The sequence below is a fragment of the Cuculus canorus genome, chromosome 12 (assembly GCF_017976375.1).
Source record: "Cuculus canorus isolate bCucCan1 chromosome 12, bCucCan1.pri, whole genome shotgun sequence".
In the NCBI taxonomy this organism is placed as follows: Eukaryota; Metazoa; Chordata; class Aves; order Cuculiformes; family Cuculidae; genus Cuculus; species Cuculus canorus.
In genome coordinates, this window is record NC_071412.1 from 18665982 (window position 1) to 18688330 (window position 22349).

At 41.7% G+C, this 22349-nt stretch overlaps 3 protein-coding genes across 9 annotated transcripts in view; 1 reads left to right on the forward strand and 2 right to left on the reverse strand.

The window, feature by feature from the left end:
- NRG4 (neuregulin 4) overlaps nucleotides 1-7251 on the forward strand; it is a 46691-nt gene extending 39440 nt beyond the window's left edge. For 5 of the 6 annotated variants that reach the window (XM_054077654.1, XM_054077650.1, XM_054077652.1 and 2 more), the window contains exons 4-6: nucleotides 40-189; nucleotides 3939-4022; nucleotides 4115-7251. In XM_054077654.1, the coding sequence (XP_053933629.1) occupies nucleotides 40-189; nucleotides 3939-4022; nucleotides 4115-4139 (259 nt within the window). In that variant the 3' untranslated portion in view covers nucleotides 4140-7251. The remainder of the gene's footprint in view (nucleotides 1-39; nucleotides 190-3938; nucleotides 4023-4114) is intronic. The other variant, XM_054077656.1, reaches the window with a different exon arrangement.
- A 3867-nt stretch (nucleotides 7252-11118) lies between these two features.
- FBXO22 (F-box protein 22) lies at nucleotides 11119-18650 on the reverse strand. 2 transcript variants are annotated; one of them, XM_054077647.1, is made up of 7 exons: nucleotides 18511-18650; nucleotides 18297-18429; nucleotides 17722-17809; nucleotides 17216-17311; nucleotides 16048-16212; nucleotides 14903-15068; nucleotides 11119-13689 (listed from the first exon to the last, which is right to left on the reverse strand). In XM_054077647.1, the coding sequence occupies exons 1-7, from the start codon at nucleotides 18612-18614 to the stop codon at nucleotides 13263-13265; spliced, it is 1179 nt and encodes a 392-aa protein (XP_053933622.1). In that variant the 5' UTR covers nucleotides 18615-18650; the 3' UTR covers nucleotides 11119-13262. The 2 variants fall into 2 exon arrangements, with proteins under 2 accessions (XP_053933622.1, XP_053933621.1); XM_054077646.1 differs by having other exon boundaries at nucleotides 11119-13692.
- A 136-nt stretch (nucleotides 18651-18786) lies between these two features.
- Nucleotides 18787-22349, reverse strand: part of UBE2Q2 (ubiquitin conjugating enzyme E2 Q2) — a 44863-nt gene continuing 41300 nt past the window's right edge. The window contains exons 12-13 of the mRNA XM_054077503.1: nucleotides 22190-22256; nucleotides 18787-20408 (exon numbers count right to left, since the gene is read on the reverse strand). Of these exons, the coding sequence (XP_053933478.1) occupies nucleotides 20377-20408; nucleotides 22190-22256 (99 nt within the window). The 3' untranslated portion in view covers nucleotides 18787-20376. The remainder of the gene's footprint in view (nucleotides 20409-22189; nucleotides 22257-22349) is intronic.

The window sequence follows — 22349 nt, forward strand, 5'->3', positions numbered from 1 at the left end:
CAAGTTACCACCTAATTGAAACAAAACTTGGTTTCCCAGGTGTATTGAGAATTACACAGGAGCCCGTTGTGAGGAAGTTTTGCTGCCCAGCATCAAGTCCCAAGCAAAAGGTGACCTGTTTGCAGCTTTCTTGGCTTCACTTCTTCTTCTAGGAGTTCTTGTAATTGGAGCATTCTACTTCCTTTGCAGGTAAAAGTGCTTGAATGCTGAAGCTATTTAATCAAGTAGAAATTTCTTCTGGTAATCATGTACTAATTATTTGAATGTAAAAGTATGTAATGAATTATCCATAAGGTTTGTATGGTTATTCAGCATAATTAATGTGGATGTCTCAGCTCGCTGTTTGTAATATTTTACTGCCTGGCTTGTAGTTTTCTCAGTGTCTTTTCTAAGCTACTACTTATAGTTGCTTTGTTAAAACTACATGCAGTACACCCATTTCTTAGAGATTTTACAGCCTGCCTAGAGTTAGGGCTAACATTTTAAGGTGTCAATCAACCCTTATGTTGTCCAAAAACTGAGCAGTAGAAGCAAATTACCAGAGTGCTTAGGGATCATAAACTGTACCACTGCATTGAGTTGGCAGCCAAATCAACCAGTGCCATTACCTCCCAATTCCTTTACAGCTCCTAGTTTGAAAAGGAAAACGAAGGAAAGAATCAAACTCAAGAATAACCCCAGCTAGATGTTTGTTAACTAACATCTAGAACAAATCAAAGGGCTAACTCATTTATCCAGCATGATCCGTGTTTGAGCACAATGAAAATGTCAGTGCTAGATAGCAAGTGCTGCAGGTTTGGGTTCAGTAGCATTTTAGGCATATTAGGACTTTGAATGAAAACATGTAAGCAACTACTGGGATTAAGTCAACTGATCTATTTGATGCTGTAACACCAAATACACACATCAGTACACTTACATCAAACCCAAACAAACTTACCATCTTTGCTTATTCTCTGCATTTATGTATGCATGTCTCCTACATCCCCTCTTGATTTTAGAGTATAGCATTATTTATATGAACTCATTTTATCATGTACCGTTAATATGTATTTATACCTTTATAAGGCAACTTACTAGCCCTGTAATTCTTAGCCATCACAGACTTGCAGCCTCTTCCTGTTACTCCTGTGCTGCATTTCTCCTTAGTTATGATAACCTAAGGTTCTTGCAGTTCTGTTCTTTTCTCTCCCATAATCACATTGCCAAATCAACCTCTCTGATCGCTGCCTTTCAATGAGTGACCTTTGGAATAGCTGGTCTAGTTTTACCTCAGCTGCTGTCATGGAAACCCATTGAATGCCAGTTTCTCCCATAGCTGAATATATTTAGAAGAGATAGAGAGCATTTGATAAAACAGTTTGTATAAAACCTCCTTCTTGTAGAGGATACCCCTTCCCCCCAGTTTAGTAATTTTATTTAAATTAATCCTGTCTGAGCAGTGCAACGCTGTGGCAGCTGTTAGCTAAAGAACATTTGAAGATGGCTGCAAAGCTATTAGAATAGAATACAGCTTTAACTAACTACAGAAAAACTCATTCAAGTCTCATAGAGGTACGGAGAGTATTTCCTTAGAAGTAAAGCGTGTCTTTAAGAAGGGGAAAAATGTCTCCAGAGAGCAGAGAATTCAGAATGTGACCTGTGAATGGATCCTTTCCTCTTGCATACAGTGAAATTAGGGGAAGGCTGGGGACATAATTTATGGTCAAAGAGCCTTGCATGGCAAAGTACAGAAGCTTAGAATAACAGTAATGATAGGTCTGTCCTATCCTAGACAGCTGGAAGATGCACCTCAACTATTCTGTATCTCTACAGAAAATCAATTTACTCAAGCTTTACCTATCTGGCAGAACAAGTAGTGGGGCCTCTTTATTAGAAAAAGAGCAAGGGCAGCAACTCAGTCTTAACACAGTTGCCCTCGAACCTCTTACATACCAGACTAGCTTGGGAAATCTCATAAAATCATTATCAACTTCTTTAATATAAAGAAAGGAACATAACCGGCTAAAAATTGTCTTGTCTTAACTTTACACTTCAGTGGCTGATGCAGCACAATCAGCTTCTGCTAGAGAACTCATCTATAAAACACTTTACATCTAAACGTCTTTATTCCCCTGACTGAAGTGACTAACACAGAAAAGGAATAGCAAGTGGATACTTTAATCTACTCCCCTCTTTTTGCCTGTATAAACAAGGATAATTGCTATCAGCTGTCATTAATAATATGATTTTTTTCCCCTAGATTTGATTTACCACCTATAGCATAACATTCTAGAAGAGGGTGGAGCTGGGGCTTGTAAGGATTAGCTGAGATTTTGCATCATCCTTGACTTGTCCTCTTGACAGGATGTATTAAATTTAAAATGTTAATAGAAATATTTTGCTATCAAATTTCCACTATTAAATTTTATTAACATATATGTGTGATCCAAATTCAGAAAGCAGAGTGTTTCCCCCCCATGTTGTGTGCTAGGAAGCACTTCTGTGGCCCTTTCAGCAGAGTATTCTGGTGTCATATTAGCATCAACAGTAATGCAGTCTGGAGGGATGCAGAAGAGGAGCTATTAATTGAATTTCAGCATAAAGAAACTGAATCCCTAAAATTCTATGTCAAATCTAAGAATTCAAGAAATCAGTGCTCTATTTTCTTGTCCCTGTCATCATTTATAGCCCCTTCCTTTCCAAGTTTTTTTTCCTCTCGGGCTGCTTGGGGCAGATTTCAGGAGCAAGCATGTGGAAGTGTTATCTAATGCTCCCTACCAACAAATCTATTCAGCATGCAAGGGCAGAGAGAAAATATTTCATTGGTCTGCTTATAAAAACAAGACACAAGTAATGATGAAAGGAACCCATAAAAGAAAAATAAACATCGTTTCTCTTTCCAAAGAAGAATCCCAATCTTTAAAGAGCACATTTGCTATAGTCCACCAACAAATAGTATGGATAAAGCCCATTGATTTGACCTAAGGAAGAGAGGAAAGCGTGCAAAAATCCTTGCTGTTACATTGTTATGGAGATAACAGATGCCATGTTTTGCTTGCAAGTACTTCACCTGTCAGTACAGGTCCATCTGGCCTTCTTTCTCCAGAAACATATTGTACAAGGGCTCCTGGAGGAAGAATTAGAAAGGTAGCTGATTAGTACCGATTCTATATAAGCCAGCTTTTATTTAAAAACAATAGAGAGGCCTGAATGCCACACACACAGCTTAGAGAAATAGAGAAAACCCTAGGGAAAAATAAAATAAATCTGCAGTTCATTTCTATACTTAAAGTCCATGTTGAAATGCCATATTACCTGTAAGAGAAGGTATATTGATGAACAGGAACTCAGCCAGCCAAACCAGCAGGGGCCAGGAATAAAACCACTTAAGCTGTCCAAGACAACAGACTTTGTGGAGGAGTTATATCACCACAGGACACAAACTGGACAGAAAGGAGAATACCTCATGACTCTTCTCAAGAGAGCAGATGTCTAATTACTATTAAAAGGAAGGGAAAGAGACAGCAAGAGATCAGCTCAATTTAAAAGATCCGTTTCTCCTCAAGAAAGTGTGAAAAATATCCCATTATTGATATTGTACTTCCAAATCCTAAGAGCGTTAATGATAAATTAAATTATTTTGTGGTATCTACTTATTGCCTAAATAAAGACCTGAGAAATCAAACAGGAACATTAACTTCAGCAGAGAAACCATGTAGTTCTGAGAGCTGTTTCTGCCTCTGATCTCTGTTATTCTCCCTCAAATCCATGCTTCTCAAACATGTTGTGTATTAATTAGAAAGTAATTGCAGAAGACGCATACAAAAGATGTAACTTTCTGCAGTGGAAGCATCATTCAATTAGTTTATTCAATTACTCTTCTCTGGTAACTTTTTTCACTCTCTGTTTCTTTTGTTTCTCCCTGTTGTCTCTTTTTGTGTTGCTTTTCTGGTCAGGAAAGCTTCCATTCCAAGGACAAGCTCTTCAGAGTGTGGCGCCATCCTAGTTGAGACTACAAGCAGCAATGGCTGCGACAGTGAGTATGTTTAAGTTAAATAATTTGTCTCCATAAGGAAAGCAGGGGAGGAGGTTTTGTTTAATTAAAAGCATACATTTTGCTTATTTTTTTCAGAAATAATAACAGAGTAAAGCATTAGAGTGGAAGAAAGGTGGGAAAACGACATGCGAAGCAACTCTAAGAATACGGTAGTGTAGAGGATAATGCGGTAAGCAAGATGAGAGAAGAAAGGAGACTGAAATAGGGGCTTACTTACATGTTAAGAGTGCAACTGAGACATAAAGAGAAACAGTTGGGCTTATTAGAGCTTCCACGTGTTTTTAAAGGTGTATCAAATGATACAGAAATCACTGTAATCACTATGATTTGTGTTTGAATTTTGTGAGATTTTTCATAACAAGTTACTGCTTTCAATAATGCATAGATAGAAGCATGAGATAATTTTGCTTTTTACTGCATGAGAAATATGAAATAATCTTTTTTCACTGCACAGATAATACAAGGTAATCATAAAATTTTTAGCATGAGATAATACTATGAATTTTTGATAGGATTATCCTTTTTTGGAGAATTGCCCTAGAGGAGTTGAGGACTGTCTTTATTCGACAATTTCAAAATTTATGTCTGTGATACATGTCCAAAATTTGGCTTGTTTCAGATACATTTACCACATGTAGGGGAAAAAAAAATACTTTTCCCCAGCTAATACTAATTTTTTTTTTTTTTTTAATAGCAAGACACCATGAGATGAGTTACCACTGCTAGTGTACTGGCCAGCTTCCTGGCACAAGATTTTAACTCAGTTTAAAAGAAAATATTAAGAAAAGAGATTGGTAATGGTTAAAAGAAGTTCACTAGGCAGAGTATTTATCCTTTCTTTGGCATATATCCCTAACAGTAAGCAAGACACCTTCCTCGGTGGTTTTATTTTTCTTTTGCCTTCTTCTGAAAATCTCACTACTGAAGGAGATTTAAACCTTACCTCAAATTTTCCAGTTGATATTTCAGATATTAAAAGTCAGGAATTTTGTTCATCAGGTCCATTCCTGATGCAAAATATTCAGCCCGGTGTCTTGGCTGAACAAGTGCTGCCCTCTCCAAAGACTGATTTATTTTATTCACGTAAACGTTTGTTGATCCCACAAGTAGATTATATATCATTATTGGGTTCCTTACAGGATTCTCTTACTCAGACAAAGAGAGAGCAAATGACATGGGCTTTCTCTCTTTCTGCCTTGACAACAGAAAGAGACGGTCTGGTTAGTCAGAGGCACAGAAAACGTGAACTGAACAATTTTCTTTTCAACTCATTTCTAGCACTGGAGGTTGAAACCAGCACAAATCAGATATGTTTCCATAATGACACATTTCCTAGCAGCTCATTATATGGGATTTATAAGGTTGTATTGAAGAGAGAGTTAATGGAGAAGACTTCAGAAATTGAAAAGGGAGAAAATGCAGAACACAGATTTCTCACCTCTGAAATAAAAGATCTTGAGGTGTGCAAAAATATAGGTGCAAAGAAAATACTAAATAAGCTTCTATTCCTAGGGTGTCTACTGCATGCTCTAGTGCTAGAAAAAACAGTGTGTATTTTATATCAATGTAGACAAAAGTACAGCAAGACAGAGAAGAAAATACATGCTGTTGCAGTGTATAAGGTAAGAAGTAAAAAAGAAAACCATATTGTAGTAGTTACTAGAAAACAAAACAGAAAAATACAGTACTTTCTGAGGAGTTATGTCAGAGAAATCAGAATCCAAGTTAAAGCTCAGCATCTGAAGGAAGAATCTCAGGGCACCAAATCATGTAGAGGACCTGATCCACAGAAGTCCCTGATCAAATTATGTAAAGCACTAAAACATCACTTTCTCCTCAGATTAACTGTTCTTATATGTTATTTTCTGGACATCAGATCTTTACCAGATACTCTGAAGGAAGATGGTAACAGTGTTTTCAAGGCTGGGAACTATAAAGGTGACTTTCCATCACACAGGCACATGCCACTGCTAAATACAGGGTTTAGGTGGTTTGTAGCGGTATTGACAGCTACGCTAGCATCAACATTACCTAAAGTACTTTGCACAGCCTTGGTGAAAACTGGTCAGAGACAATGGCTGTTAGATAACTTCCATATGTTACTGCTCATGAGACATTTAGATTTCATCATGTTAAGTTGTGGTATACTGTTTTCACTGAGGCAAGAAAAGGGTTGTGGCTATCTTCGGTGGAAATTCAGGAAGGGAAAATTAAGAGAAGATGTAGGAAATAAATGGACTGAAGTTGTACTCTATAAACTCATAAAATCCTCTCTGCTTTCTGGACAGACATGGAATAGTTATTCACTGTTACCAGTCTTGTTTGCAGTATTCAGGAAACAATTTGTACAAAACATTAGGGTGAACAAACCAAAACCATGTTTAAATGCAAACACATTAATGTATGAAAGAAGATTATCATTGGAGGAAAACCTGTTAAAGATTCAGACTGCTTCAAACCATTTCAGACTACTTCAACCTCATTTGAGGACATTTCAGCTTCCAAAATTAATTATTTTGATTCACAAGCCTTGTGAATTTGATATTCAGGTCAAAATAAGATCAGGCTACAAATTCATTTTAAGGTGGTCAAATGCCACAGAAAGTACAGGCTAGTCAGTGTTACATACAGTTTAATAAAACAGTACAACACTCTGGCAATGCTTGCTTACGGTATTAAGTAAATAGTCCTGTAAGCAATAAAGCCAAGGAAACACTAGTTTCAATGGATCTTGTGGTTGGAAGCTCTAGAGACTGAAAAGGTCTTACTTTTACATGCAGGGACAAGTAGTAAGGTCTCTCTTCTCCACTTGACTCCTATTCTCATGAAACATAAGATCTCATGTCTTTAAAATCACCCCTTCACCAGCTGAAAGGTTATGGAAGGAAGAAAAGGGGAGAAGACTAATTTTCTAAGAACATTCACTGATATGATTACACAACTATTTACTTATAGTTTTACCACAAAACTTCTTTCATATCCAAGGATCATGGTTTCCTTCCAGAATCTTGTAGTGAGTCTTTTCACAACGTGTTGCAAAACCTTTTCGATTAATTGCAGAACAATGCAACCATTAGCAGGAAATCTCTTCACAGACCTAAATAAAAGGTTTCTCAGTATAGAATTGTTTTTCATTAGTAGCCCAAACAAACACTGGGGCAAATTACAATGAAAGGAGAAATGGCTGTTCAAAGAAAACGAGGATTTCTCTGTGCTGCATAGTCTTTTGATGTATAGTGTAAAATATTAAGCAGAAGACCAGCAGGAAGTCCATCTGGTAGCACTTCCCATTTTAAAGGTACCTTCAGTGTTGTGCCACCCCTTCACAATCTACTGCACAACAAAAAATTCTTTTCCTCCTAGCCCCATATTTTTCAAGAGCGGTAGAGGAGCTCTGACAGTATCACTCAGGTATTTGAAAATTGAAAGCCCAGAAGTAATGGGAGAGAACGCTCACCACAACAGAAACGGTGTCTGTGCTATTGCTTTCTATTGTGGCTGTTCTGTCTGTGAGCTGTTGAAGTGCCCAGGGCCCAGGCAGGAAGGGAAAGCACTGAGCTCATCTAAAAGGCTAAAAATTCCAGTTAAGTGTTCAGCAAATTCTGTACCAGGAAATACGTATGCAGAAGAGACAGGCCTCTTCAGGAAGAGTGTTAGCCAAAGGTGGCTATGGAATTAACATAGGACATCCAACTCCTCTACATTAACACAAAAAGCAAATCAAATCCCTCAGTTATGTTTAGCAGCCTTTTAGATTTAAAGGACTGCAAGCTATTTCCAGTAAAACCTGAAAAGACTGCAGAATCATTTGGATAAGAGTTTTCACTGGTACTATGACCATATTCAAACCCAGGGATGTTAATGAAACCATATCTGTATAAGTTTGGGAAAAAAACTTAGCACTATATTGTGTTATGATTCTCTGGCAACGTTGTTGAGATAACCATGATGCACGTATTCACTGTACTTCTCTTGGTTATAATGCCTTCTGTTGATGTCTGCATACTTAAATGAAGAGAGGGAATATTCCTGTATCTCACATTATACAGAATAATTCAAAGAATTCAGAAATAAATTATTTGCCTTTTATGGTTAAGATAAGTGAAAAAAGTGCTTCTTTCCAGATAGTACCATAGTATTTCCTGCACTTTGGGGGAAAATAAGCAAACAAAAACCCCTAAACACACACTTGCCTAAAGATGTTTAAAAAAAAACCCCAAACCTCTTTCATTACTTGATGTAACAGTATCTGCTTATGCTTATCTAATGGCTGTTCTGACTTTCCTTGTGATTGTAACCTGTTCCACACAACCTGTATGTAACTTGAGAGAGCACTTTCTTGACAGCAAGTACCAAATACCGATTTTGTGAAACACTGATAGGCAGTTCCGTGCTTGGGACAGACACTCCACAAAACCTTACACCAGGAATTACTTCAATAGATATCTAAGGTCATGGAAACAGAACCTGCAGCTGTAAAGCCTGGACTAACAAGATGACATGGCTGTTTTCAACCACCAAAATTAAAACTACAACCAGTTACTACCAATTCTGAGTGCACCTCTGTCAGTTTGTAACATCTGAACATTCTCTTTCAGCACACATTAAAAGAGACTTTTTGCAAATTATCCCCTCAATTGTAAATAATGATATTTTGACTACAGCTTTTCTACAGGCAAATGATGGGCTGTGAAAAATCTACCTCAGCATCCAGTGGTGGCATTTTTAACACGGTTCTGTAGTTTAAATCTACGCTGTGCATTCTCCATGACAGAATTTGCTGCTGTTTCAAATCCTTCAGTCATTTTCACCACTTTTTCTGGAGATTCTAGGAGAGTTCCTGTTTTAGGGGTATTAGTATTTGTTCTCCCTGTTGCCATACTGACACCTCAGCTAAGACGAGCTTATTTTTAAAAAGCTGTTTCTAACTCTTAGAGCTGTGAAAATTTATCCTGAAAAGGTGACATGACTGCCACTGCTTCAGTGATGTGAATCACTGCAAGACATTTATTTTGAGAAGTTTGTGCTACCTGCTAATCTCAGCAAGGATCTAGCTGTGAAATGAAACTATGGGAATTTATAAATTGTTTTATAAAAGCAGTTAGAAGCACAAATCCCATTGATCTCGGAATAAAATTTTTGCTCCTGAATTAACAAAGCACTTGGGGAAAAAAAAGGCAATTAGCTATTTCTCTGCTAATAATTCTTATATAAGTATCCAGGTAATGCTATTTCCAAATAATCCAAACCTATCTTATGCCTTTCCTTTAAGAAAAAGTCCCCAGTTTTTCACTGTGGCTGTACGTTGTCCATTAGAAAAATACCTTACATCACTATGAAGAGCTGGTGGGTGTAACATAATTACCACGAGGGCCCTACAATGTTTGAACTCGCACGTGTTTGACCTAAAACTATGGCACAGCACCAACACGCGCACACCACCACTACCACCAGCACAAATGAGCTCTGTTTAGCTTGCTGCACATTGCTAAGCCCGTAGTTCAGGAGACACGTTGCTAGGCAGAACACCCTCAAGGCTACTCCAGAGCCCTTCCAAAACAACATACAGTCTGGAGCCTGTGTCTGGCTGAGAAATGGTTTTAGAAACGGGAAAAAGTTCAAGTAAGAAATATGAGAATTAGAATCAAATGCTCATCGGCTGCTGTGTGCACAGATAAAACTGCTGTTTAAGACAGTGTGTTTCAGAGATCCACCACAGACTCTTCCTCACAATATAATCATGAAAAATAATCATACAGCAGGAGAAATAATTATTTTCTTAATGTTTGCAGAGTGCTCAGAGATTAGACCATTTAAATTTACATGTTTGCTATCTGTGCCACTTCGAACTATGCAAACTCCCAGGCCTCAAATGTTATTTTCTTAGATCATTCTGATGAGTAAAAGAAAAGTAGGCATCTGAATGGCAAATGTTTTTTAACTGGTTCTCTCCTTAGGCTACGCACTTGGGATTCAGAAAACCTGAGTCAATACCACAGTTAGTGTCTTGTAAGAAGGCTACCAAACACCACTACAGAGTTACTTCTAGCAGAAAGAAGTCCTCAAGCTCTCCATTTTTAGAGAGACACAAATAAATTGAGGGGATAATGACACTGAGTGAATTTTGAGGCAGACTTTTAACTAAAAATTAATAAAGAATCATATGTAAAGGCTTATTTTTTCAAAATGTAGTCTGAAGTTTCATGTTCTTAACAGCCTGCTCTGCCACACGCTGCAACTCCCAGTCTGGCTGCACCACTTACATATCTTGGTTTACTGTTCCCAGACGAGGGGGTGTGATTCAGTCCAACTCACTCACAGCTATTAATATAAGGCCTGTTCCAACATAACCTTGGGCCAAAACAAATCTGACAGAGAGTAACGAAACCCAAGTTTACTGTCCTTGCTGTTTTCTGCCGTTTCTAACTGCAGTTGCTTTCTGACAGCAGAGTTGTGACAATTTAACATAAATTAGCTCCTCTTTATCAAATTATTCTTGCTTTCTTCCAAACTACTTTATATAAACATGCTATAATGAGAGGGCGTGGATTAGTAATTTTAAAATAAAAATTACAGCAATAGTTTTATGTTTGGCAATTGCTGGTTTGGTTGTGCAAGTACAAGGTTATACATCACACCACTTGCCTATTATTTTTTGTACTTTTGAATTTTAGTTGAAAGATGCATTAAGAGAAAATGTGCAATGAAGCATTATTCATATTCAAAACACATAGAGAAAGAATGTCTTTTACCTTTTGCCAGCAAAACCATCCCTCCTCCCTGCAGGTGTTGTGACTTTGGAGGCTTTCTTTTATTCTTAACAAAATATCCAGTTGTGGTCACTTCTGGACTGTATTCTCTTGCTGGAAACATATTAGCATCAGTGCTGTAACTGCAGATAGTGATCTTCAGAGCAGCCCTGCTGTTCACGCTTGTCTCAATTGCTGAATATTCATTTAACTTTGTCCACCTTATATCCTCATGGTTCTCTTTTGAGTGACAGAGGTATAAATTATGGCACTGCCTTTTGGTACATGCACCTTTTAAGCAAATATATTTTGCTTTCACTCAGGAGTTGTCCTGGTTGAAGAGCAACTGACAGCATGGAGGCCAAATTAATTTGGATAGCAGAACACTTCAATCACGGATGTTGCAATTTTACCAACTACACCACCTCCCTGTCCCTTGGAAGACATGACACACTCTGGGAGAGACAGTGCACTGGTTCCAGCCATGCAGCGCAGAGTTATGGGGTTCCCATGGCTCATCCCCACTCCCTGAGGTTGGAGAAATGATCCTAGGCTCTGGTGCAGGCTCCTGGGTTCCCACCCCACCATCTGTTCTGTACTATGTGTACCTCTGAAGTATCTGCAGCAACAGGTCCTTGCTGAGCTCCTTCCGACCACACTCTGCTGCACCCTCACTGGAGCTCACCATCTGCCTCCTCGGACACTTCTGGACATGTCTGCACTGCAGTTCAGGATGCCTGGTTGATCACACTTCATCTGCTTCTACACTAGCAGCGATGCTGACCAGCCCTGGCTCACGCCAACAGCTACAGGGACCCCCTCGGTGTTACAGAGCTGAAACATCTTCTTTGCCTCCTGTTGAACACGGCTTCTGCAGGCAGAGAGGGCCAAGCATGACATGCCAGTTACACCAAAGAGAAAAGATATCCACCTCCCACTGACAGGCTTCTTTTAAAATTCAAGCATACAGCAGTTCCAAACACCTGTCCTCCTAAATGTGGTAACTAAACATTCCAAATCACAACTACACTTCCTAATCTCCTGTCCCTAGGCGCCCACTGGGAGGTTACAGCTCATCCTCTGTCTTCCAATTAAAAAGCCCATCATCAACACAGCCCTGGGAAAGCGCCATCTGCTCAGCACCCACTGAGACCCACAGTTCACTCTCAGGGCAGAGATACCTCTCCCTTAGCTCCTGAGGCCCAGCTCAAGATAAAGTTTAACTAGACATGGGCAAAAAGTCGACAACTGTAGTCCCAATTGGTACATTTAAAGCAAGAGATCCTTATTTTGTTCTACAGCAGACAGTTAAGTATTTTCTTTTCACTACACCGAAAACTTGCCAGCTGCTGGACTGGCATTGAGAAGTGTGGTGAAATGGTACAATATTAATATTAATCTTATTTTCTTGTCATTCTATTACTAAGTGAAAAATAAAAGTGACAAAAGAATTTTAAAGGGAGCAAATATATTATTAGCTGCACTGAGACTATGCTGAAGGTACCCGAACTTTGCAATACTGCCTTTCTGCTGCACCGACCGAAACAATGACTCATGGAAGTGTCTGGGAAAAAAGAACAAGCCTTGCTTAAAGGCCCTAGGTAAATAACACACAGTCAGATCTTGCAGGGACTATTCCAATTTAAAAACATTTTCTAAAGGAACCTAAAGATACCAGATAGTGTTAATGCTTAGTGTTCTGGACTTAAAAGTTGGTAATAGAGAGCGTCATGCTATAAGAGACTCTAAAAGAAAAGGCAACCAGTGTGTTTTGATTGTGTAAACTTAAAAAACACAACAAATGAAACTGCTGGTACACACGACTATCACGTATGATTCCAAACCAGATATCTGAGATGGTGAGACAAGTCCTTATAACTGGACAACACCTCTCTCTAAGAATAGAAGGCAAGGTATGTTTACATATTTTCATCTTTATTTAATGAGCACTTTGTTATTTTTCTCTAAAGATATTTATTTGTTTTATCTAGTAAAACCACTCAGCTCTGTAAACAGGACTCACATCGGGCAGGCTGTGCATCTCTCCTGAAATTACGCCAGGAAATGGTGGGGTTTATCCATCAGTATATCAGTGTGCATCAGTAGTTTTGCTTGACTTTTTTACAAACATAACCAGAGCATGGCAAAGCACTGTTTCTTTCTACGTGTTGCTATTTGGATTTCAACTGCCATTTGTGCAAACCATTCTCATTTTCAAAGAGAGAGGCTTTCTTCAATTGCAGAACTCCATAAATATCATTTACCTGCAGTTCTGATGTGTTCAAGGAATTACACAAAAACATGAAGCTTTCTCGCAGCTATTATATTAAATGCTACTCCATCTACAAGATTTGATGAGATTACCAAAATGATGTTTATGCTTTGGAAGGGGCTTTGATTGCAAGATGTCCACTCTTCCAGCCATTTCAGCTTTCTGGAATGAAACAAACAGCTCACTGAAGCACCGAACATATTTACACTTGGTTTGCTTTAGTTGAACCAAGATGAATAAGAGTCATAACAGTAGTGTAGCCATGAAGCAGGTCATCCTTTATGTCATTACATTCTCTTAATACGAAATTCCCAGTAACTATTCGATCACATCCTATCTCCCCGTGTCCAAAAAAGCCAAAGAGGGGAACATTTGGAAAAAACTTCCGAAATGCATCTGCTTCCATGTTCCTTTTGGTTTTATAATGCCGATATCCTCTGCCAACACAGGCAAACATGAAGCCAATGGTGTTATGCTCGGGGATGTTTGCTGCTTTGAGGCGCTGCATGGCGGCTTCTGCTGTCCTCTCATCAGCTACATCCTGGTCCAACAACACTGTGGCACTTTGGATCTGGGGGCCGCTAAAAGCCAGCCCAACCACACCGCAGGCATCACCAGGCTGGGCACTGCTACTGAAAGGCAACAAGCACCAAGTTAGAGAGTGCTCTGGAGAGTCTGCTTCCAACCTGGATAAACTGTTGCTGTGGCAGAAGTAGGTTTCAAAGTAGACCAACATCCTGTGATTCTGAAAGCCACTCATAGTTGAAAAACAAACACAAGCCTTCAAATTTTAGCAACCTTTCAGAAGGAAAAACTTTCACGTCCATTACCAGGGATTCGTTGCAAGCCTACGTGTCAAAGAAATGCCAAATTCAGCAGTTTATGTATGTCACAGCACTGTAATTCCAACTAAACTATCAGTTAAACTTCAGACAAGTAAAGATACTCAGCATTTACACATCAGATCAGGGCAGCAGTCAGCAATGGCTTCAGATTCATGTTGCTGTAAGTTTCCTCGGCTAGCCAGGACACGTTGGTTTCAGTACTTGTTACTTATGCTCTATTAGCAAGAATTTAATAGAGGGTGGTCTTTCTTATCTGGAACAATGGTGCAGCTGGCATATATCAGATGCAAGAAAAATGTATTACTGCGCAGTGCAGGCCAACACTGGCACAAGAGGAGCCCGCACAATGCCTGCGCTGCCCTCCCCAGCACAGGAGGCTCAAGCAAGGATGCAGAGCAGCTGCCAGTCAGATGGCACAATAGGCTCTCCCAGTCCAGCAGAGCAGCTGGAGCCACTGGAGCTCAAATCTGTCCTGCAGAGATCCTGGCGGAGGGAAGGGGGTTAAGCTGGATGAGATCTAGCCTAGTTGTGTGAGCAGCATGTCCTTCAGCAGCGGCAGCACATTAGGTGTGCTCCTGGGGCACAGTCTTGTTTGCTGTTCCACTACTACTCCGTAATGGGAACCAGACCAAGGCTGATAAAGAAACAGAATGTTCAGATAAATGGTCTCTGTCATGGTAAGTAATAATTTATCTGCAAGCGAGAGAGCAAACACAGACTGCAATGAACACCCACAGAGCATTAGAAGCTGGAAATTTCCTTTACAATGGGTTTCTCCTACCTAGGTTTCCAGAATCAATTGTAGCACAGTCATACAAAGGTTCCAGCTTTGCTGGCAAGGTTACAGCATAGCTGTAAGACTTATTCTCTTTCAAAATAAACTATCATTTTACTACGCTAATGGGCATTTCCAATATGACACAAGTAGAAGGCCATGGCTTCAGCAGTGTTTGTTCTATTTTAAACCTTTACAATTTACCTTGAAAAAGATACCTACTTCTCAGAGGTCAGTGATGTAAAGCTCTCCACTTGTCCCCCAGCCAGGATGATACTTTTCTCATTCAAAGGATTGACTATTTGATGAAGAAATCGAGTAGCTCCAGACTTCCAGGAGTTGTAGCCAAACAGAAGAACCACCCGGAGGTCTGGGTTATTCTTCAGACCTACAAACAAAATCACAAGCACCAATACTCTTCATTTTCAAATCCTGACCCATAGAGCTCAACCATCCTAGTCTCTTCTCAAATAACACATCACACCTTTAGCAACAGTTTCCACTTCTGCAACTGGGAATAGGAGATACAAGCTGCCCAAGCATCCAGGAGCTGGGCTTCATTCCCCACCTAAAGTGAGAATTTCTGACAAGACTCTAATAGGGAAAAGAAGAATGCACTTGCTTCCTCCAGCTTTCAGCTTCCTTCAGCTTTCAGCTTCCTTAACAGAGCAGCTGAATTTTATCCCAGCCTCTGAAGGCACAGCTCTTCAGTTTTACCCTGCATCCTTTTACAGGTCAGAAGTGAGTGTATAGGTTATTCAAGGAGAACCACAACTCAGTAAATACCTTTACCTGAAAATTAAATCATACACATCAGCCATTTGCTTATCCTAAGGCACAAATTCCCAGGTTCCTAGAAGACTAAAGACACTCATTATATTACTTCTCATAAATGATCTACCCTACCATGAACACAACATGAGAAATGTAAACCATATTTACTGAAATATGCTGTCTTCTGTTCTACCTTTCTTTGCAAAGTTATTTTAGAGAAGAGATGCAGCTCCTCCCCACTCGTTTCTAAACTGCAGTGATAGGAATCGTTGCCAATGGCACAAACTCGTTCCTTGTTATTTTTAACCAACTGGAGGTTGCTCAAAACCTAACAGCTCCCTCTGAACAGCCTCTGTTTGGAACCTAACTGAGGTAATCCGAGATCAATATTTAGGATGACTTGACTTTAATATTCCAGGGAATGGTAAGAACAGAGATGTGTAATTACCAGCTGCAGCCCTACAGAGCTGCAGTGTGCCCTATGAATGGAGTCACCACAGCAGCTGCTGGACCCATATGTAACTCAATTTGAAACCCAGAAGGGCAACACAACACTTCATAAAAGCCCAAGTAAAGGGGAGGAAAGGACTTACCCGCTTCAGCAAATTTACTTTCATCAAAGACCCTATTCTTCACATCTTTAGAAAAATGGAAGGTATGGATTTTCACCCCATCGATTTTGGGAAACAACAGAGCAAACCCAGCTTCACCCTCTTCAATTTCTTGAGGCTGATTGCTGCTCGAACCCATAGGTGTAACTACAGAGACACAAATCCAGATATCTTTGGTTCAGTGATCCCAATACTTTTGTCTATGCTGTAACAGATTCAAAAAGGCAGAACAACTTTGATGATGTAAAACATGACAGTTCACTTCCATAATAAGGTGTCTGATTGACAGCTGGTGTTATTTTGGTAAAGGGAAGCATGTGGGAGTCCTTCTGGCCACACATCAGTCCCTTTGGACAAGAAGATGTGGATATATGTGGACATTTCCCCCCAGCCACACCAAATATAACTTGGTTGGAAAACAAGCACTGTGCATTACAGCTGTCTCAAGTTTTCCTGCCAGCTTCTGCAGTATGCAAATACTCTGATCTTTAAGGACAAGTAAAACAGGGAATGCTGTTATACAAGCATGTGATGACTGTATAAACCAGACACAAATATTGGGAGTGCGTTACTGAATTATGCTAGTGACAACAATCAAATACCCTACTTATGCTGTGGGAAGAGAATTTAAGGCCAGAAAATAGGAAAAACTTTCTAACGATAAAAAAGTGAAACACTCGAAAAAGACTGCCAAGGGAGACTGTGAGTTTTCCATAGTTATTGCATATGCATCCTGCTAGACCATAACAAACAGGTACGTACTGAGGACATGCTGTACAACTGATCACAAAGTAGCTCTGAAAAATACAGATAAATTCAAGAAACATTCAATAACCACATAAAGGTGCCAGGAAAACCTGCAATAAGCTGCTTGCTCAATTAAACCAACCCTTTTAATTATAACTGCATCATGTGGAGTAAAAATTTAAGCTGCGTATGACTTAGCAGCAACTCCTAAATTTAAGCTAGCACTAAACATGGTGGGAGAACACTGTAATCACTATGGGAACTCTCCTGCCAGTCTGCAGGACTATGCTTTCAAAATCGCATGGAATTGCAATAAACTGGAACCGGAAGAGAAGTGTGACACTCTGGATACCTTCAAGCTATTCCTCACAAAATACTTTTCTCCTACCTACTTTTCTCCTACCTACAATCCCTGGAGTAACCAGTCCAAGAACCTGACATCGCTTCGGCAACAATTTTTCGAGTGCCATTGCTGTTTCTTTACTGTTCCTTTTCCTGGCTGTTAAAAGAAGAAGAAGAAAATGCAGAGAGAAGTAAAAATGAGTTATTCTGAATGGTACTGGAGGAAACCTTGCAGTCAGTCCCATCCTGCTATGCAATGCTGCCCATCAGTGGCTGCTCTGTTAACAACATGGCAAATTCGTGCTAACAGGTAAGCGCACAGGCTGAGCGGCAGGCTAACAGAATCAATATCCTCCAAAAAAGGAGAAAAGGACACATCTGTGTCGCTTAACACACATCTCTGAGCTGCGTCTCACACCACAAATCTAAAACGATGGCATCAGGATTTTTGCAAAGGAGCTATTTTCCCTTGAAATTCAGAAGATTCTCTTTCAGCAGTTTCCTCTTGGCACCGCGCTTGCATCCCAAGCTCCTCCCAAAGCCAGAGTTTGCTAGTTTGAGGCTCACCTTTCTTCTGCTCGTGGCTCTCCTCATGCCCGCTGAAGGTCTCCGCATCAGCTATGTAGAGGACGGTCTGTGGCAGCACGTGCACTTGCTGTAACCAGAGGAAGAGCCGGCAAAGCCGGGATGCCCACAGGCTCTCACAAAACCCCATCGCTGGGGAGAGGCTCCCGGGGCGGGAGCAGGAGCCGGGGAGAGGCTCCCGGGGCGGGAGCGGGAAGGAGCCAGAGAAAGAGGAAGGGGGGGGCTCCTGAGACAGGAATGGGAACTGGGGATGGGGGTCCTGAGGCAGGACCATGAGGGAATCAGAGGAGGTTCCCGGGGCAGGAGCCAGGGCAGAGCCACAGAGCAAGGTGGTCCCGGGGCAGAAGCGGGAGGGGGAACTCCAGAGGCAGAAGGCACAGGGAGACAGCCACGAAGTCGGAGATCCCTGGGCAGGAGCAGGGAGGAGCGGGGTCTCCCAGGATAGGACCTTATGGCGGGGGAGGCTCCCGAGGCAGAAGGCGGGGGAAGCTGCGGGGGAGAGGAGGGTGCTCCCAGGGCTGGCGCGGGGTCGGGGGGAGCCGGTGCCGCACACGCACCTCCAGCTCTCGGGCCAGCGCCCGCACCAGCGCGTGGGTCTCGGCGGGGCCCGCCTCCAGCGCCGACACCCAAGCGACGCGCTGCCGCGCCCGCAGGGTCCGTCGGGCGCACTCCCTCCACAGCCGACACACGCTGCGAGGCACACACGGCGTTACGCGCCACGAACCGCCGCCACCCCCAAAGCCGCCCGCCACCCCACCCTCACCCCTTTACCAGGCGGCGCGCAGCAGCGCCTTGGTGGGCAAGAAGCCGAGGACGCGCTCCACCACCTCGGCCAGGTTGCCGAGGACGAAGGCGCCTTTGCCGCTGGCCTCCATCGCGCCTCCCGCTCGCCCCGCCGCTCCTGAGGCGAACTTCCGGTCACGTGGGGGGAGGTGGCAGCGGCTGAGAGAGGCCCCCTCACCCCCCGCGCGCCCCCTGCGGGCCAGGAGGCCCCGCGCGCCCCCGCCCCGGCCCGGACACACCTGGGAAAAGGGGGTCGGTGTTTGGTTCATTTATCTTTTTATTCATAAACTTGATGCAAGTTTACAAATCACTGTACATTGCCAATGACTCCGCCGTGAGCAATGGAGCCCGAAGCAAAGCCCGCGGGGCTGTGGCCGCCCTCCCGCCTGCTCGCTGCCAGCGGGAAGGGTGGAAGGCGCTCGCTGGACACCAGACGGTACTGGAAGTTGTGCCAAACGTCGCCCGCCGTTTCTTTCGAGCTAAAACCTGGATCTAGAAGCAAAATGCACAAGGACCCGTGGGTGCCTGATAGAGAAAAAGAGCACAAAGTTGATAGTCAACTGAAAAAAAAACAGAAAACCGTAACGAAACCATGCTTCTGCGCGTCTAAAGAAAGTGCTTCATCCACGGCTCACCCTCAGCTCAGCCCGGGGGCTGCGAGGCCTGAGGACGAGAACTACAACCCCAACAGAATCGATCCAGGTAAGGCAATGAAGTACGGTGTAATTACACAGACCCAGGTCCATCCCCTAAGAAAGAACACACAGTCCCCAGTAGTCTCTCGGTAACAAAGCCGCCGTCGTGACTATGGCAACGCTTCTCAAACCTCCGAAGCGGATGAGGAGTTCTTGTACTTTATTATAGCTTTTCTATAAAAATTTTTCATTCAAGGACTTTCATCTCGATTTGTGCCAATCACTTTATAAGTTCATTAGTTTAGAAATGATTGCAACAACCCGTTAATAAAATGGAACACCTAAAAAGGTTTGTTGGTTTGTTTTTTTTAGTATTTTAAATAACTTCAAGCTTCATACTGCGGCTCTTCTTGTTAAGGAGGTGGAGCCAGCAGGTAGCAGGAACAGCCCAGCAAGTTCTGATGCCTCAGTGGAAGTGACTAGTTACAAAGTTCTATTGGCACAGCCTTGCTCTGCTTAAAAAGAAAAAACCAAAGAAAAGAAAACAAAACCAAATCAGAACAGAACATGAACATAGTCTAAACAGAGAGCATCTTTTCCAAGAAACAGTTCATATTCTCATACAGCCATGAATAATGTTTAATGACTTAACATACATGTGTTTTTCCTATATCATTAATTTGGAAATACTACAAACGCTGTCATTTTAGACCAGAAAAACTACTGTGATTTGCAAGACCTGACATTTCCTAAAACAGTATTAAACAATGTATTAAACTTCTTGGCTTTAAATGAAATGATACAACGCAAGTCTCTGCAGTCTGCATTTTGCAAAAGGTAAGAAATACACAAAAGTGTGTGAACGACTCTCTCCTATCCTATCCAACGCTCTTTAGTAACTCAGTAGCCTGCTGCAGGGAGCACACGCTTTCAAATAAAAAAATGGAGAAGGGAGGGCGTGGCCCAAACACGCTCAATCCATAAGAACAAATACGGCAAAGGCCCAAACTGCTCAGTCCAGATGCCTAAGAGCGGAATGGTAAGGCTGTAACTTATACTTTTAAGTGTCAGTTGACAGATTATCCACTAACTTATCTAATAGCTAAAGTCTTCAGTACGGCTGTTATAGGGGCACTCATAGCTTGAGTCTGTGTGTTGGAAAACATAAAAAAGAGCTTGTTTTGTTGACGTTGGTCCAGGTATACGACAGTCCTCAGCATTAGCCATCTTCTTTTGGGGGAGTGTACCAGCCTGTGGAGAACAGAGAAACGTGTTAGTTACCGACACTACCCAGGCCAGGACCATCTGACTGCCCTACCATCTTACTCTGTATTTCGGGGAGATGGAAGCCTCATTTGGCTCCTTCCTTCCCCCACAGAGTATGCCGGCTCCATGAGACCCAGCACCCTGAATGCTAGTGGCCTGCAGTGGCTTGTTCTAGGATCAGACCCAGCACTGGGGCATGAATATTAAATCCTTCCAAGCTTGGGGTTTTTTTGCGGCGCAGCTGTCCTGAGCTGGACAAGCAGGACATCAACAGAGGAAGCTGCTGAAGGCGGAATATGGCTGTAAAGAATTCAAGTGGAATAGAGGCAAACCCTCCAAGTTTTCAAGCCACTTAATGTACAGACATGCAAACATGGCTCCACTGGGACACTTGGATATAAATCCCATCTCATGTACTGAAGGGCTAGGCATCCACAAGAGTTTGATCGGTTTATCCTACTTTCGCAAATCTTGCTGTAGGAATGGGTTCAGAAGCATCAGTTGAGTAACTTGCATCCTGATAGGATTTGGTATGTTTAGCATTTAACTCATACCCGATCAAGGGTGCACAGTTTTTCCTAGCCACCTCCAGATCTCCAACCTTAATTCTCCCAGCCACTATTGACAAAAATCCTCTTGTTCTTGTACAGTGAGCGCAGGGCCTATTTATGTTGTCACAGAGAACCAGTAGCAGCTATAAGTTAGAGAAACCTTTTGCAGCAGCAATAAATGCTGTGAACGCTTTGTGCACAGCTCCTGATGCAGCAGTATCACTGTAGCCAAGGCTAGCATATAGCTAGAAGTAAACAGACAGCCACGCTGGCTTTTGTGGCAAACTAAAAAAGCAAAAGATTCTGTTAATGGCAAAATCAAAATATCATTAAATCGGAAAGCATTTCAGTGGTTATTTTGACCTTCCTCCCAGTAGCAGAGAAGGAGTTATGTTCAGCTTCAGAGGTAGGGGGATGCTCACTACAGTCATGCTGAAACACACTCCCATGTTCGCAGCAACATGAATTCCCAGGAGATTGCATCCAACCTGGATCAAAGAACACCATGGAAGTGTGACTGGGACTGACTCCCTCATCATGAGACCAGGGTACCACCTCTGCTAACTGCTTTTACATAACATATAAGCCACTTAAACCTTTTAAAGCTTCAGGTCATTTGTTGTCTTCTCATCCTGGCACAGTGAATGCAATTATACCTGAAGCATTTGAATAATTGGTTTATGCTGTGAAGACACATTAACTGGCTTTAAACAAGGTAGAAAGCTGAAGTATATCTTCCATTTCTATTACGCAGTTTCCAAGCCAGCGCACTTCACTTGAACTTTTTGTGTTTTTTTAGTCTCTGATCTGTCTTTTCACTTTCTCTCTTCCTTAAGGATTACCATGACTGAGGTCTTGTCACGTTGCAACAAGGCATCTCGGGCAAACTTCCAGCAGGTGCTTCACTAATAAATAACACACTTCAGAAGCTACAGTCACAAAAGTGAGTTACTATTTCAACTGGCTGAAACTGAACTACTTTTCAAAAGACAGTAGGAACACAGGGAAGATTCATGCAAGTTGGAAAAGTTGCAAAGAAATTAGTTGAGTTACTTTAAGCACTATTGTTTTACTAGTGCAAGATGAGAAAAAGGAAGCCCCGTTTATGGGCTTCCAAGTGAAACTAAGAACCTCGGTTTTCTAGGTTTACTCTGGCCCAAAACCAATTCCCAGGTTGCTGTGCAGACCAGAATGAAATTACAGGAACATACATACCGTTTTTCTCATGTATTTGTACTAGTGACTTATAGGACTGCTGTGCTCTTGCTAGATTATATTGATTCTGAAAGGAGGAAAAAACCAAACATAAAAAACCTGCACCTAGGCATGTGAAACTTAAAAAACAGTTTTACAAAGAAACTCCACAGGGAGTTTA

Bases quoted from the DNA above. Each gene is read 5' to 3' on its own strand.
- FBXO22 (XM_054077646.1), bottom strand. From the start codon at position 18,614: ATGGAGGCCAGCGGCAAAGGCGCCTTCGTCCTCGGCAACCTGGCCGAG. The intron at 18,430-18,510 runs GTAAAGGGGTGA...TGTGCCTCGCAG, and splicing joins GCGCTGCTGCGCGCCGCCTG to CGTGTGTCGGCTGTGGAGGG. The intron at 16,213-17,215 runs GTAGGAGAAAAG...GTGTCTCTGTAG, and splicing joins GGTTACTCCAGGGATTGTAG to TTACACCTATGGGTTCGAGC.